This window comes from Crinia signifera, chromosome 2 (genome assembly GCF_055691185.1).
Source record: "Crinia signifera chromosome 2, ASM5569118v1, whole genome shotgun sequence".
In the NCBI taxonomy this organism is placed as follows: domain Eukaryota; kingdom Metazoa; phylum Chordata; class Amphibia; order Anura; family Myobatrachidae; genus Crinia; species Crinia signifera.
Window position 1 is genome coordinate 218453641 of NC_139218.1, and position 13442 is coordinate 218467082.

Below are 13442 nucleotides of genomic sequence, written 5' to 3' on the forward strand. Positions count from 1 at the left end.
ATCAAGATCAATAAACATGCTCATGCTGTCTCTGCTATAATGTATTGTATACCGTAGCGCCTTCCCCCAGCCACACTGGCTGAATGAGGGGCTTGCCCAGCCACACTGACTGAATGTTTTATTGGCCTTTCCTTTGCATTCACGCCAACCTCCTTCTTTGTGAAAAGAGCAGTTTACAGTAGCACAAATAGAGAATGGGACGCTCGTTGTATCTGAGACACTAATAGAGCATCGGCTACGTGACACCTAATTTGGGGTCTCCAAATGTGGTTCCCCAGGAGGGTCACTGAGCATTTTGCCCCAGGATGGGGTTCTGTATGTTAGCCCAGAAGGGAGTCCGAATTTTTCCTGACCACTCTCCTGCTTGATCCTTCGGTACCTGACCTGTGTTATCTAGTGTATGACCTTGGCTTGCCTAGTGACCATTCTTCAGCTTCATCCTAGTATATTGCAAACTATGCTTTCCTGTGTATGACCCGGCCTGAACTTGCACTCCCTTTGCCTTATCCTTTGGTACCTGCTTTGTCTGTTCTGATCTCAACCCGGCTAGAAGTCTCCATATCCTGTCCCAGTATATACCAGCTCAAAAAGGGGAACCTGACCGAGGGACCGTGACCGGCGTGGCAGGTGCCGCAAAAGCCCAAATCCTGCTTGGAGGGGCAACTGGCAGAAAACCCTGGCATGGTAAGACTCTGCGCCCTTGTGTCAGGTCACACCAATCCCCGAGCTGGAAAGCTTAGTTATCGTAGTTCATGACAGCCTAAGGTTCCAGTAAGGTCTGACTTAAATAGTCTAAAACAATAAAAATGGTACGTCAGGAAGTGAATGTCTATTCTTCTATTCCTGGACATACAGTATATAGGACCTTACTCTGGTCTACGCACAGCGCCCCCCCTCTCTCGCCGAGTTCCCCGCACTGCTGCCAATGGATGTTTTGCATAAACATCCATTCGCGACCATCGAATGATTTGGAATGAGCATTTGAAACTAAGACACTCTCAGGTGCCTTAGTTTTGTGTGTTCCCTTTATTGGAATAGGGCTGACAGCTGACATCCGGCAGCTGCGTCACTGCCTAATTTCAATGGGAACGCCCAGCATTTTTATGGGAACACCCATGAAACGATGGGCATTCCTATGGGCGCATCCCCTTGCCAACGCCCCCCGCCCGCACTGGTGGGTGCGGATTGGATGGCTAACTAGCAGTTCGCCATGCCCACTCACACCCGGCATATGTACATTTGCAGAAATGCTCATTAGGGAAACATCGGTCCCCCGTGCGAACGTGCAGGGGACTGATCTGATTAGAATAATGTTGGGTATATATGATACAAGCTTGTTAGTAGGTGACCCATCTAGTGATTTTGATCGGTTGGACATGATGAGTCTTCCAGCATCAGTATGACAGACATTTTTGCTGACTGCCTATATCCGTCTAAAGTCTGTCTCTAACCCCTACTCATTGCCAGTACAGCTTCTGCTGTATCCTACCTGCTAGTTCTAGTCCGTAGTAGTCAGAATTTGGCACCATAGTACAGTGAGTTACATAAAGCACTGCCGTGTGTTTCTCTAGTGCTAGCCAGTATTGCTGTCCTGTGCTTTATTAAATGATCCACGTTCCTGCCAAGTTCTGCTGTACTCCATTCAGTAGTTCTGAGAATTGTTCAGCGTTAGCCAGTATAGCTGAAGCTCTATCCTATGACTCCTGCACAGGACTGCCGTCAGGGGGGGTACTGAGGGGACTGGAGTCCTGGGCCCAGACAGAGTGGGTCCCACATTCGGCTCCTACCGCCGATACCTGGAGAGCTGCACATGCTGAGCAAAAACAGCAAGTGCGAAACGCTCCACATATATGTGAAGTCACATAGGGAAGGAGCGGTGCACCAGAATCTTTTTATTCTATTTATTTAGTCAGTCCTGAGCCCCATCATTTCTGTTGGCAGCCCGGCCTGTGCATTATTGTATGCTTCCAAGTTCCTGCCTGAGTCTGAATATATATTTCAGCAGCACTGTCTGCTACCCATAGACCCTGGACCCTTTAAGCTCCATAGTTTTGGTCTGTTCTGCCAATCTATTCCAGGTGCCATCAACTCAGTTGTGTGTTATTATCTCACTCCTGATTGTGGTTTATGCTGCTTAAGGTTCAGACTTCCTGCTAGAACCATTTTGTCTTCCATGTGATTCTGAAATGGCTGCTACACTGGGCAGTTCAGCATTTCTCCTGCATCTGGAGAATCCTGACTTCGCCATTAACTATTGTGTTCTGCTGATCTCATCACAGACTGCAGCTGATCCATAGACATTCACAATTTGCTAACATTCCTACTCTGCACAAGTGTATCTTTGTGGGTCTTGTATCTGCTCCATAGCGCTCCCTGCTGACCAAATACTTCACATCCTGGTACCCAGTGTCTTAACTAGACATCTTGGCACTGTGTGCCAGAAAGTGAATTGGTGAAGTGCGTGCCTAAGGCATGTGTTAAAAATGTAGGGGTGTGGCTGCATGAGGGAGTGGCATGGTCACATAATAGTACCAATAATGCCCACAGGAATAGTGCCCCTTACACACATAATGCCCACAGGACTAAGACCTATTGGACCTTATTCAGGTCCATTTGCGCGGCTGCGTGCATTCGCACGGGGCCAATGTTTTCTCTTTGCGCCTGGTGCGTGCGGCCACGGCAAACAGAATGTTTGCCTGGTGCACGCACCCAACCTTATGGCCGGGGGCATGGGGCAAGCCATTAGCCCTGCCCCCCTTCCCCCAGTGTCAGCCCTGTCCCCCTTCCCCCAGTGTCAGCCCTGTCCCCCTCCCCCCCAGTGTCAGTCCTGTCCCCTTTCCCCATTTTCACATACCATATTTTTAGCTGCTAGTACCCGCTGCTGCTCCTCTCTGACCTCTCTCCTCCACACCACAGCCAGAGACAGCGCCTCCGTGCCGACTGCTCTTATCCTCAGTCAGTCATGGCGCCACCCAGAGTGCCGAGTCTAGGACACAGACTGGGACCGCCGATCAGTATCAGCACAGTGCTTCCCCTCTATGCCCTAGACTCGGCCCTCTGCTCAGCAGGCTGCGCTGTGACTGACTGAGAACTCGCCTGCTGGGGCGCACAGTGCAGCGCATAGGGGACACGCTGTCACTGTCTTTGGCCTAGGGATGGCTATCGTTGCCTTTGATATTGATGGTTGCCATAATAATAGTGCAACTGGCCATCGATAGTGTCCTACTATGCAATGGATGACTTTTAAAGTTTTTAGATATCGATGGTCATCCATTTTCTTTGGCTGGGGGGTGGGGCTTCTGGTTTTCTGGTGGCGGAGCTATGCTCCGTGTCCCTGCCACTTGGGGAAAAAAGAAATAAAGAAAAACAAAACTATTCGTTTACGCTTCTGGTACTCCCCATCGATGGCATAACTTTTCTACATCGGCCATAAACCATCGTTGATTTTAAATCATCGATGGTCGATGGCCATCCCTACTTAGGCCAGGAGACAAGGTGTGTGTCGGCACATGCGCCCACAGTGCAGATGTGCTGTGGGCAAGGCATCGCTGGCACACACCTAGTTACAGCCCTGCTGGTACCCCCAGTTTACTTCATTTTACAATACACCTGCTGATGAAAGCACCATTGTGTGAGCTGTCACCCATAGGTTTCTGTTATACCCTCAGAGACTATCCTTGTTCCTGGCTAGATCATATTTGCAAATCTTGTATATTTAGTGCCCCGTCTATTTTCTGTTCTCATTCCATAGTTCAATAAACCGTACTACAGTACTTTTCGTATGTGGAAAAGCTTTATTAAACGTTCCAGTTTTTAACACATGGGTCCTGTTACAGATTCAGACGAATCACAGACACTGACAAGCAGACAGTGTCCATGACTGGCAAGTAGACAATTTGTTTTGTGTCTGCTTTGTGCAGTGTGGAATCCCCCCTCTTGTCATATGTTGAGAACTGTGACCCTGTGGCAGCTGTATTTATTTGCTCTCTGGGGAGGTATTGCACATAATATATTAACTGTAGGGGAGTAGGTGTGTGCTTAAAAAGCATTCAACTGGGAATTTAAAAAAAAACAACAACAAATTGTGTGATATTAAAATGAAAATATGATGTGTGACATTAAAATCCATAGTAATTAACGGATTAAAACTAGTTTTTTTAAAGGGGTTAACATAGTTTTATGTGTTTGACTAGCAGGAGCAAATCATACTTGTACTTGAGACCCAAATATTACCATGGTATGGATCTCCAGGGTAATGCCTAGATGACCATTGTATAACTACATGCTGTTTGTTACCATTCTACAGGCAGCAGGTAATTGGAGTAAAGTGAAACCAGATACACAAACCATTGCCTGTTAGAAAACATTAATAATTAATTAGTGGACCTTCATTGCACCCAAGGGTCAGGGTTCAGGGAAAAACATTGATTGCGCTAATACAAAACTGAAGTAAGCTCCTTTGCTTATTAGTTGAAAAAAAATCTATACAGTATGACATTGGCATTGCGGCTATACTACATATATTTTAACATCATTTTCAAAACAGTTGGTGTAGCCTTGATTGGCATTTAAATTAAACATTGACTGTGCTTCCCTTATATGGAATAGGTTACATTGTTATTCTAGTACAAATGTTTATTGCATGTTAAACTCAGCAGCTCAGTGTTGTATTGTGAATGTAATGCATCCCAGCACTGTAGGGAAGCCTCTTCTTACCTCATCAAGTCATCTCCATTCATAATTCTATTTTCTACAATAAAGGGGAGTCAGGTAAGGCAGAGAAAGACCATTCACAAACCCTGTTTTAAATTAGGATGTAATAAGCATGTGGCAGATTTTCTTTTCCTGGAGTTTGCAATATCTTGAATAAAAAGCATTACATTTTATATTTCCTGATCATTTTATGTTTACATTTCTTTGAATTACAATTTGTAGGTATTTTTGTTATATATAGGAATGTTACATATAGGAATGTTATGAATTTAACATGGGCATCTACTGTATGATGGGAACCAGCAGCTCAGGCTGACCTGAAGGGCATTGAGGGAATTTGTGGTCAGCTTGAGTTGCCAGCCAAAGGGGCCACCCATACTGGGCTCTAAGCTTATCAGGGGCCCCAAGCTTCGGAGGAGCTCAGAGCCTGTAAGCATGGCTGTGGCAGTGCAGTTCATACTGTGGTTGATGGGACCACTGTCCCGCCTGGATTACTGGAAGGGAACTTACTAGGAATTAGGAACCCCCTTCGGTAATCAACCTTGGTCTGGTTACATGTTCAGCTACCCACACTAATGAGTTAACTGACATCTCGCGATGCACTGAACACTGTGCCCTCCAATCTGCCCTTCTCTGCAATGTGTTCTATATACCTACACAGTGCAGGGCTGCAGGAGAAAGGCAAGGTGAACTGGAACCTGGGGGCTAAATCAGGCCTGATCACAAGGCCCGGTTACAAATCTATTCGCAGCCGAGTGAAAATTTACAAAACCCATCGTAACAGGCTCTCCGCCGAATGATGTTTACACTGGGCACAAGTCAGCGCAGGCTCAGAGTGGCCAGAGGCATACTCGGTGGTGTGATGGAAAAAGGCATATCCGGCCTGGAGCTGACGTCACACACCCTCCCCTAAAACGCTCAGACATGCCTAGCATTTCCCAGTACACTCCCAGCATTTTTTCTGGCACGCCTTTGTTTTTCTTAGCACTCCCACTAAGTGGCTGGTTACCACCCCCAGACGCCTACTTCCTGTCAATCACCTTGCGAAGAACAAGCAATCAAAAAAAGTAGCAGGGTTTCATCGCAGGGCAGCCTCGCACATGTTTACTGCAGCCCGTACACATGCACAGTCTATGGATAATTGGCTGTGTGAATTCACAGTCATGTCTAAATTACCCCCCTGGAGCCTGGATAGTGACACCAGAGTTACCAGGGAGATGGGATGGTAAAAGTGACAGTGTGGAAGTGCTCTCACTCAGTTTTATATATGAAGAGGCACTTATTATTTATAACCCCCCACACACAGATAATGAAATATTCACTATGCATTGCAAATGTAATATCAAGGTGCAGGTGCTATTGTGGCCCACTGTACTCAGCAGTAGTGCAGCAGATTCTTGTTACATTGAATAGTGAATATTACATGTTCTACTCTTTCAATATGCAATGTAATAAAAATACACTGCTCAAGAGGGGCAAGGTTAGGGGGCCCCAAGATATTTATTGCCGGCCCTACTTTCTCTTTCAATGGTCCTGGTGACACAGCTCAACACTGGGATGTAGGAGGGTCCGAAGGAGCCAGGCACCTATCCTAAAGTTTTAGAGGGTAGGCTCCTCCCCTACTGCATCCCTGGACTCTTCAGTTCGTGTTAGGTGCCCACTGGAGTGGGTGCTATTCTAAAGGGCTGCAGGAGCAGCCGAAGAATTAGAGTAGTTAGGGGATTTTTATTGTTTTATTAACTTTCACCCTAGCTAGGTAGGCACAGTGTGAGGATTCTCATAGTGAATCCTCACACTGCTAGCGCAGCAGGAGCTGACAGAAGCGCGTCCTGTCAGCTCACTGTGCACAGGGGAGACACTGTCTGGTCTCCCTGTGCAGCGCTTATAGCCTTTTCTAAAAGGCTGCCTGGGCTCCGGAGTACCCTAAAACCGGCTCCACATTTAGGTGGGGATCATGGGGGACAGGCGCTCCGTGATGGCGGCGGCCATTTTATGCGGAGCTTACACGCTGAGCTCCTAGATGAGAGGACAGCAGCGTTGTGACAGGCATGTTCCAAGTGATCCCCAGTTGAGGGGGAGACACTGGAACTAGGAAATCCTACCTAAGGAGCGGCTGGCTGGGGGTGGTTGGCGCCAAAAGGTCACGGACCCCGCAGCAGCAGGGACCTGTGGTCTCTTCCTTCACTCTGACTTTGGCGCCTTTCAGAACGCTTGCAGCGGAGCTGAGCTGGCTTACTGATCCTGGCAGAGTGACTTGGATTTCCTGGGCATCGCTTCCCCGCAGTTGAAACCAACAGACAGATAAGTGACTGGGTGCATTGCCTCTGTATAAACGCTTGTACATTGTTTGCACTGTGTATACTGATAGATATACATTTATCACTTGCATCATGTCTGAGCATCAGGCTGTGGTTTTGGGGGAGGGAGCCCTCAGTGCACTGAGCGCGTGCAATGTTTGCACACAAAAGTTTGTCCCTGAGCAGATGGCCAAGGGGGGCTTATGTATTACTTGCGCTGATGTGAGACCCATGGGCAGTGAACCCCATAGGGCAGAGCAGATGGAACCTGCGTGGGCCAGGGCCCTAGGCAGGTCAGTAAACGCTTTGGTGCAGCTTTTGGACAGGCAGAGTGATGGGCTGGTAGAATCACAGAGACCTATGCCATCATCTCAGCAGTCGTCCGGCTCCTTGCCTCTTACCCAGGCAGATCCTGCACTGATTCAGGTGATGCAGGATACTGCTAAAGGGATCAACAGGTTCAGTGAAATGCTGGACAAAATGGATGATGTGGCAGGGACCCCTAGAAGGTCTTATGCTTTAACTACTGTGGTAGATGAAGAGGAAGGAGAGTATACTGACATCCCCTGGGATCAGGGTGATGATTTGGAAGAGAACTCTGCTGCTGGTATAGAGGATCTCATTGTAGCTGTGAAGCAGGCTTTAAAGCTGTCTGTGGAGGATAAGACTCCTGTTAAAGGTGTTTTTAAGCGACAGCGGAAGGAGGCTGTTACTTTTCCTTCAGATGAGGGGTTACAGGAATTGTTAGAAGGGGCTTGGAAAACTCCTGATAAGAGGCTTCAGATGCCTAAGCGATTCCTTAGTCTGTACCCCATGCCAGAGTCTCATGCGGAGCTCTGGGAAAAGGTCCCAGTTGTGGACGCTTCAGTGGCACGTTTGTCCAAGGCTACTGTATTGCCAGTACAGGGCGGTGCAGCTTTTAAAGATTCTGTGGATAAAAAGCTGGAGGGAAACCTCAAAGCTATCTTTGAAGGGGTGGGGTTTACCTTACGGCCCCTTATTGCTTCAGCCTGGGTCTCTAAGGCCATGATAGAGTGGGCTGGTGAATTATGCACCATGCTGCAGGCTGACCCTGGAGCATTACTGCTTGCAGAAAAGATTAAGGCAGCGGCAGAATATGCAGTGGAAGCAGAGGAGGAAGCTATTAAAATGGCAACCAGAGTGTCCACAGTCTCCATTAATGCCAGGAGAGTGCTTTGGCTTAAACCCTGGGAAGCAGACAATGAGTCCAAGAAGGCTCTGGAAACATTAGCCTTCAAAGGAAAGGTACTCTTTGGTACCGAATTAGAGGAGATTATAAAACAGGCCACGGGCGGCAAAAGTACATTCCTGCCGGCCTCCTCAGCAAAGCAGACGTCCAGATTTTCTGCTTTTAAGCCGTCCTTTCGGCCCTCCCCTAGAGGTGGTGCGTCCTTTCGAGGACAGTCTTTCAGGGGAAGGTTTCAGTCCTCTAGAGGCAAGACACAAAAGTCAAAATTTGGCTCTTTTCACAAGAAGCCTGCCACAAAAGGAGAGGATAAACCCTCTGCATGACTGTCAGGGGATTCGCCTGACAGTGACAAAAGTGGGGGGGCGTCTCACACTCTTCAGGGACGCTTGGGCTTCTCTAGGCCAGGATGCCTGGGTGTTAGATATTATAACACAGGGTTACAAAATCCCTTGCAGAGGGCCGCCTCCGAAGAGGTTCATCCCCACATCCTTACCAAAGGAGGCACGGCTGCGTACAGCTCTTGTGAGAGCAGCTCACTCCCTTTTGGAAAAAGGGGTGGTTACACCAGTCCCCAGGGCAGAGTGGAAGAAAGGCTTTTACTCCACGCTGTTCCTGGTGCCCAAACCAGACGGGTCTTTCAGACCAATACTAAATTTGAAATCCCTAAATGTTCATTTATGGGTAGACCATTTCAAAATGGAGTCCCTACGGTCAGTACTCCTGAGTCTGGACCAGGGAGAATTTTTGGCGTCCATGGATGTCCAGGACGCATATTTGCACGTTCCTATACACCCGGAGCATCAGACCTTGTTGAGGTTTGCCATAGGAGACCTGCATTTACAATTCCGGGCGTTACCCTTTGGGCTAGCAACCGCGCCAAGGGTATTCACAAAGATAATGTCAGTAATGGCGGCGGTGCTGAGGCTCAGGGGAATCACAGTAATACCCTATTTGGACGATCTTCTGTTCAAAGCAGAGTCAGCAGCCATGCTGCAGAGTCACTTGGCAGAGGCCATCAGTTTTTTGCAGGCTCACGGCTGGATTTTAAATTTGCAAAAATCTCAGTTGGTACCGTCACAAAGGCTCCAATTCTTGGGAGTCATACTGGACACCCATCTTCATCGGGTATTCCTCCCGGAGGTAAAGGCCAGGGATCTGGTCACCCTAGTCCAGGAGATTCTCAGGGCTCAGAGCATTTCAGTATGGAGGTGCCTCAAGCTCCTGGGGAAGATGGTGGCGTCATTCGAGACGCTTCAATTTGCCAGGTTCCACTCTCGGAGGTTCCAATGGAACATTTTGTCAGCCTGGTCAGGAAACACTTTGACCATGAAATCCGAGATGATAGTGCTGTCTTCGGACACCCGAGAATCCTTGAAATGGTGGACAGAAGTAGATTCCCTTCAGTGGGGTCGGTCATTACAGACCTGGGACTGGTTGATAGTAACTACCGACGCCAGTCTCAGGGGCTGGGGGGCAATAGTCCTGGATCTCAGGCTTCAGGGCCTGTGGACGGCAGAGGAATCAGCGTTACCAATCAACATCTTGGAGCTGAGAGCTGTCTGGAAAGTGATTTCCTTGGCGGGAGACAGGTTACAGAACCTCCCTTTGAGGATTCAGACCGACAATGCCACAGCTGTGGCGTATCTGAATCACCAGGGAGGTACACGCAGCAGATTGGCCATGTGGGAGGTATCCAGAATCTTCCTATGGGCGGAACAGAATGTTCCAGCTGTATCGGCTATATTCATCCCAGGAATAGAGAATATAGAAGCCGACTTCCTGAGCAGGGAGGAGCTCAAGGAAGGGGAATGGAGCTTACACCCTCAGGTGTTTCAACAAATCACTTCGATGTGGGGAACTCCGGATGTGGACCTGATGGCATCCAGGATCAACCGTCAAGTGCCCAGGTTCTATGCCAGAACAAGGGATCCACTAGCGGAGGCAGTGGATGCCATGACTATTCACTGGCAGGGAGATCTCCTTTATGCATTCCCACCAGTACCAATGTTACCGAGACTTCTGAAGAAAATACAGGGGCAGAAGGTTCCAGTGATCTTAGTGGCCCCAGATTGGCCAAGGAGATCCTGGTACTCGAGGCTTCAGAGGTTGTCTGTGGACTCATGGCGTCTACCTCTGAGACCAGACCTTCTAAGACAAGGCCCATTCAATCACCTGGATTCAGATCGATTGATTTTGACGGCCTGGCTATTGAAACCACCATTTTGAAAAGAAAAGGGTTTTCTGAGGCAGTAGTACAGACGATGATAAAAGCCAGAAAAGCTGTATCTTCGGCAAATTATTATAGAGTCTGGAAGACTTACATTCGATGGTGTGAGAGAAGAAAGGCTCATACATCTCATTTTAAGCTTTCAAGAATGATGGAATTTTTACAAGATGGTTTTTCATCGGGCCTAAGCCTTCAGTCACTGAAGGTGCAGATTTCGGCCTTGTCCATCTATTTCCAGAAAAAGATAGCCATTTTGCCGGAAATTCAAACCTTTTTACAAGGAGTATCCAGGTTGAAACCTCCATACAAGCAACCAGTAGCACCTTGGGATCTATCACTGGTTTTGGAATGCCTTCAAAAGGCACCTTTTGAACCTTTAAGGTCGGCTGACTTTAAGTTTCTCACGTGGAAGCTAGTGTTTTTGTTAGCAGTAGCATCTGCTAAAAGAGTTTCAGAATTGGGAGCTTTGTCATGTAAATCTCCCTTCTTAATTTTTCATGATGACAGGGCTGTTTTAAGAACAGTGCCTCAGTTTTTACCGAAGGTGGTATCTACCTTCCATTTAAATCAGGAGATAGTTCTACCTGTGTTTCAACCCCCAGAGGGTTCTAAGAAAAGGGACAAGTTGAGAACTTTGGATGTTGTGCGTGCCTTACGCATATATGTGGACAGAGTGAAGAGTGTCAGGAAGACTGACACATTGTTGGTATTGTATGACGTACACAAAATTGGTTGGCCTGCATCTAAGCAGACTATTGCTAGGTGGTTGCGGTCTGTGATAGCCTTTGCATACACCAAAGTGGGTAGACCAGTACCGGCCAAAATAAATGCGCATACCACCAGGTCAGTTGCCACCTCTTGGGCGGTTCGACATGGGGCCACAGCTGAGCAGGTTTGCAGAGCTGCCACTTGGTCATCTGTTCACACATTTGCCAAATTCTATAGATTCCATGAGTTCGCGTCGGAGGACGCATCATTCGGGCGAGCAGTGCTGAGAGCTGCAGACCTGAGCGTACCCTCCCAAAGGACCGGCTCTGGAACGTCCCAGTGTTGAGCTGTGTCACCAGGACCATTGAAAGAGAAAAAGGGATTTTTGTAAGAACTTACCGTTCGAATCCCTTTCTCTGATATGGTCCTGGTGACACAGCGATCCCTCCCTTACGCTCAGTAAGTATGCCAGAAGTTTCATGATGTTCATGTTAAAATGGTTAAAAGTTAACAGTTTTCTGTTATAAAATGTGCATATAATATGTGCAGGCGTTTGTACTGAGTTATGTATTCCAGTGGCTTTGAAAGATTGAACTGAAGAGTCCAGGGATGCAGTAGGGGAGGAGCCTACCCTCTAAAACTTTAGGATAGGTGCCTGGCTCCTTCGGACCCTCCTACATCCCAGTGTTGAGCTGTGTCACCAGGACCATATCAGAGAAAGGGATTCGAACGGTAAGTTCTTACAAAAATCCCTTTTTTTACCACTACAATCTAGTATTGCTGAGCATCATTTAGTTTTCCTAGCAATATGTTTTATTAAATTGGTACAACAAATATTTTCTATCTCTGAGATGAGCCGTCATTGAAAATCTTACTTATTGGGTATTATTTGTAAATAGGCTTATTACTTTTTAACACTAGGTCTATAAGATTGTTGTGATAAACATGTTGTTCTTCAGCTACAGTGCCAATATTATTTTTAGAATTCTAGAACTTTTTGTATTGATGATAACTGAACTGTTTAATATTTTGCAGTGGTTCCACCTGGAAGTCCTGGACCCCTCACAAGGCATGGCTCTTATGATAGCCTTGCTTCGGACCAGAGTGGGCAGGAGGATGAAGGATGGCTTTCACAGGTAACTAATGTATTTGTCCTGACAGAATGTTAAACTTAAAGCCTGCAAATGTTCAATCCAAATACACGTTCACTACAAGCAAACAGCCCCTTATAGCTTGGCAGGTTCCGTGGTTCCGTGATATGGATACGGGTGTAGTGATGCTAGTGTAACTCATCTTTTTTTTTTTTTTAAATGCATATGTACTTGTGTATTATCATGTGCCCGTTACGTAGTTAGCGTAGTGTCCCTGCCAGAATCAGCATAGTTTTCCCGTGGCCAGCATAATCAGTGTAGTCAGCGTCCCTGTCAGTATCATCTTTGTGTTCCCGCAGCCAGCGTAGTCAGTACATTCGCGGCTAGCCGGAGCTTACATAGTTAGCGTAGTCGGTCAGCGGTACGCAGTTACAATTATTACATTGTGTGGGAACCCTTGACCATTTTAACCTGCCTGACATGACAGGTGTGAATGTGTTCCTGAAACACCCCCACTATCCACTCTAGCCCAAAGCGTGGCGAGCGCACCCGGTACGTGTCCTCCCGACCTGTTCATACCCCCACTATCCACATCGGCATGGAGTCAACTTTATAAAAGTGTGGTGAGCCTGAAGTGTGGCAAGCGGACGTGGATTACTTGACGTGTAATCCGTGTCCGCTCGCCACACTTTATATAATCAACTCCACGGCGACGTGGATAGTGGGGGTATGAGCAGGTCCGGAGGACACGTACCACATTCCCTCACAAGGCTTGCTTCGCTCGCCACGCTTCGGTCTGGTGAGGATAGTGGGGGTTTGAAATGGAGGCATTTGCCAGTATGTAACATGGAGCACTGGCAAATGCGTCCTTTATTTTGCATGAGTCGCACTTGTGCACCGTAATCCTCTTTGTGCAAGAGATACACGCGCTACCGAACCCCTAACCCTATCCATCTCCCTGAAGCGGACACGTGCAGGGTTGCCGTACCCTGCTGCAAGAATTACTGAGATGCACAAGCATCTGAGATGTGCCTGTCGGCCAAAATGGAGCACCTCTCTGCTGGCATCTGCCAGCGCAGGGGATCTGGCGGTTACCGGCACGTGTGAGAGGTGCTCCCTAGACTTGTCAGGGATGCCGAGGACAGAGCTGCAGCTCGCAGGGAGAGTACGGTGACTACGCTGCCTGACAGGGACAC

At 47.8% G+C, this 13442-nt stretch overlaps 1 protein-coding gene across 4 annotated transcripts in view; it reads left to right on the forward strand.

Annotated features, from left to right (window-relative positions):
• The window catches only part of BCAS3 (BCAS3 microtubule associated cell migration factor), a 1098472-nt gene that overhangs the window by 574498 nt on the left and 510532 nt on the right, over positions 1 to 13442 (forward strand). For all 4 annotated transcript variants that reach the window (XM_083173740.1, XM_083173742.1, XM_083173743.1 and 1 more), the window contains one exon: positions 12191 to 12291. In XM_083173740.1, the coding sequence (XP_083029866.1) occupies positions 12191 to 12291 (101 nt within the window). The remainder of the gene's footprint in view (positions 1 to 12190; positions 12292 to 13442) is intronic.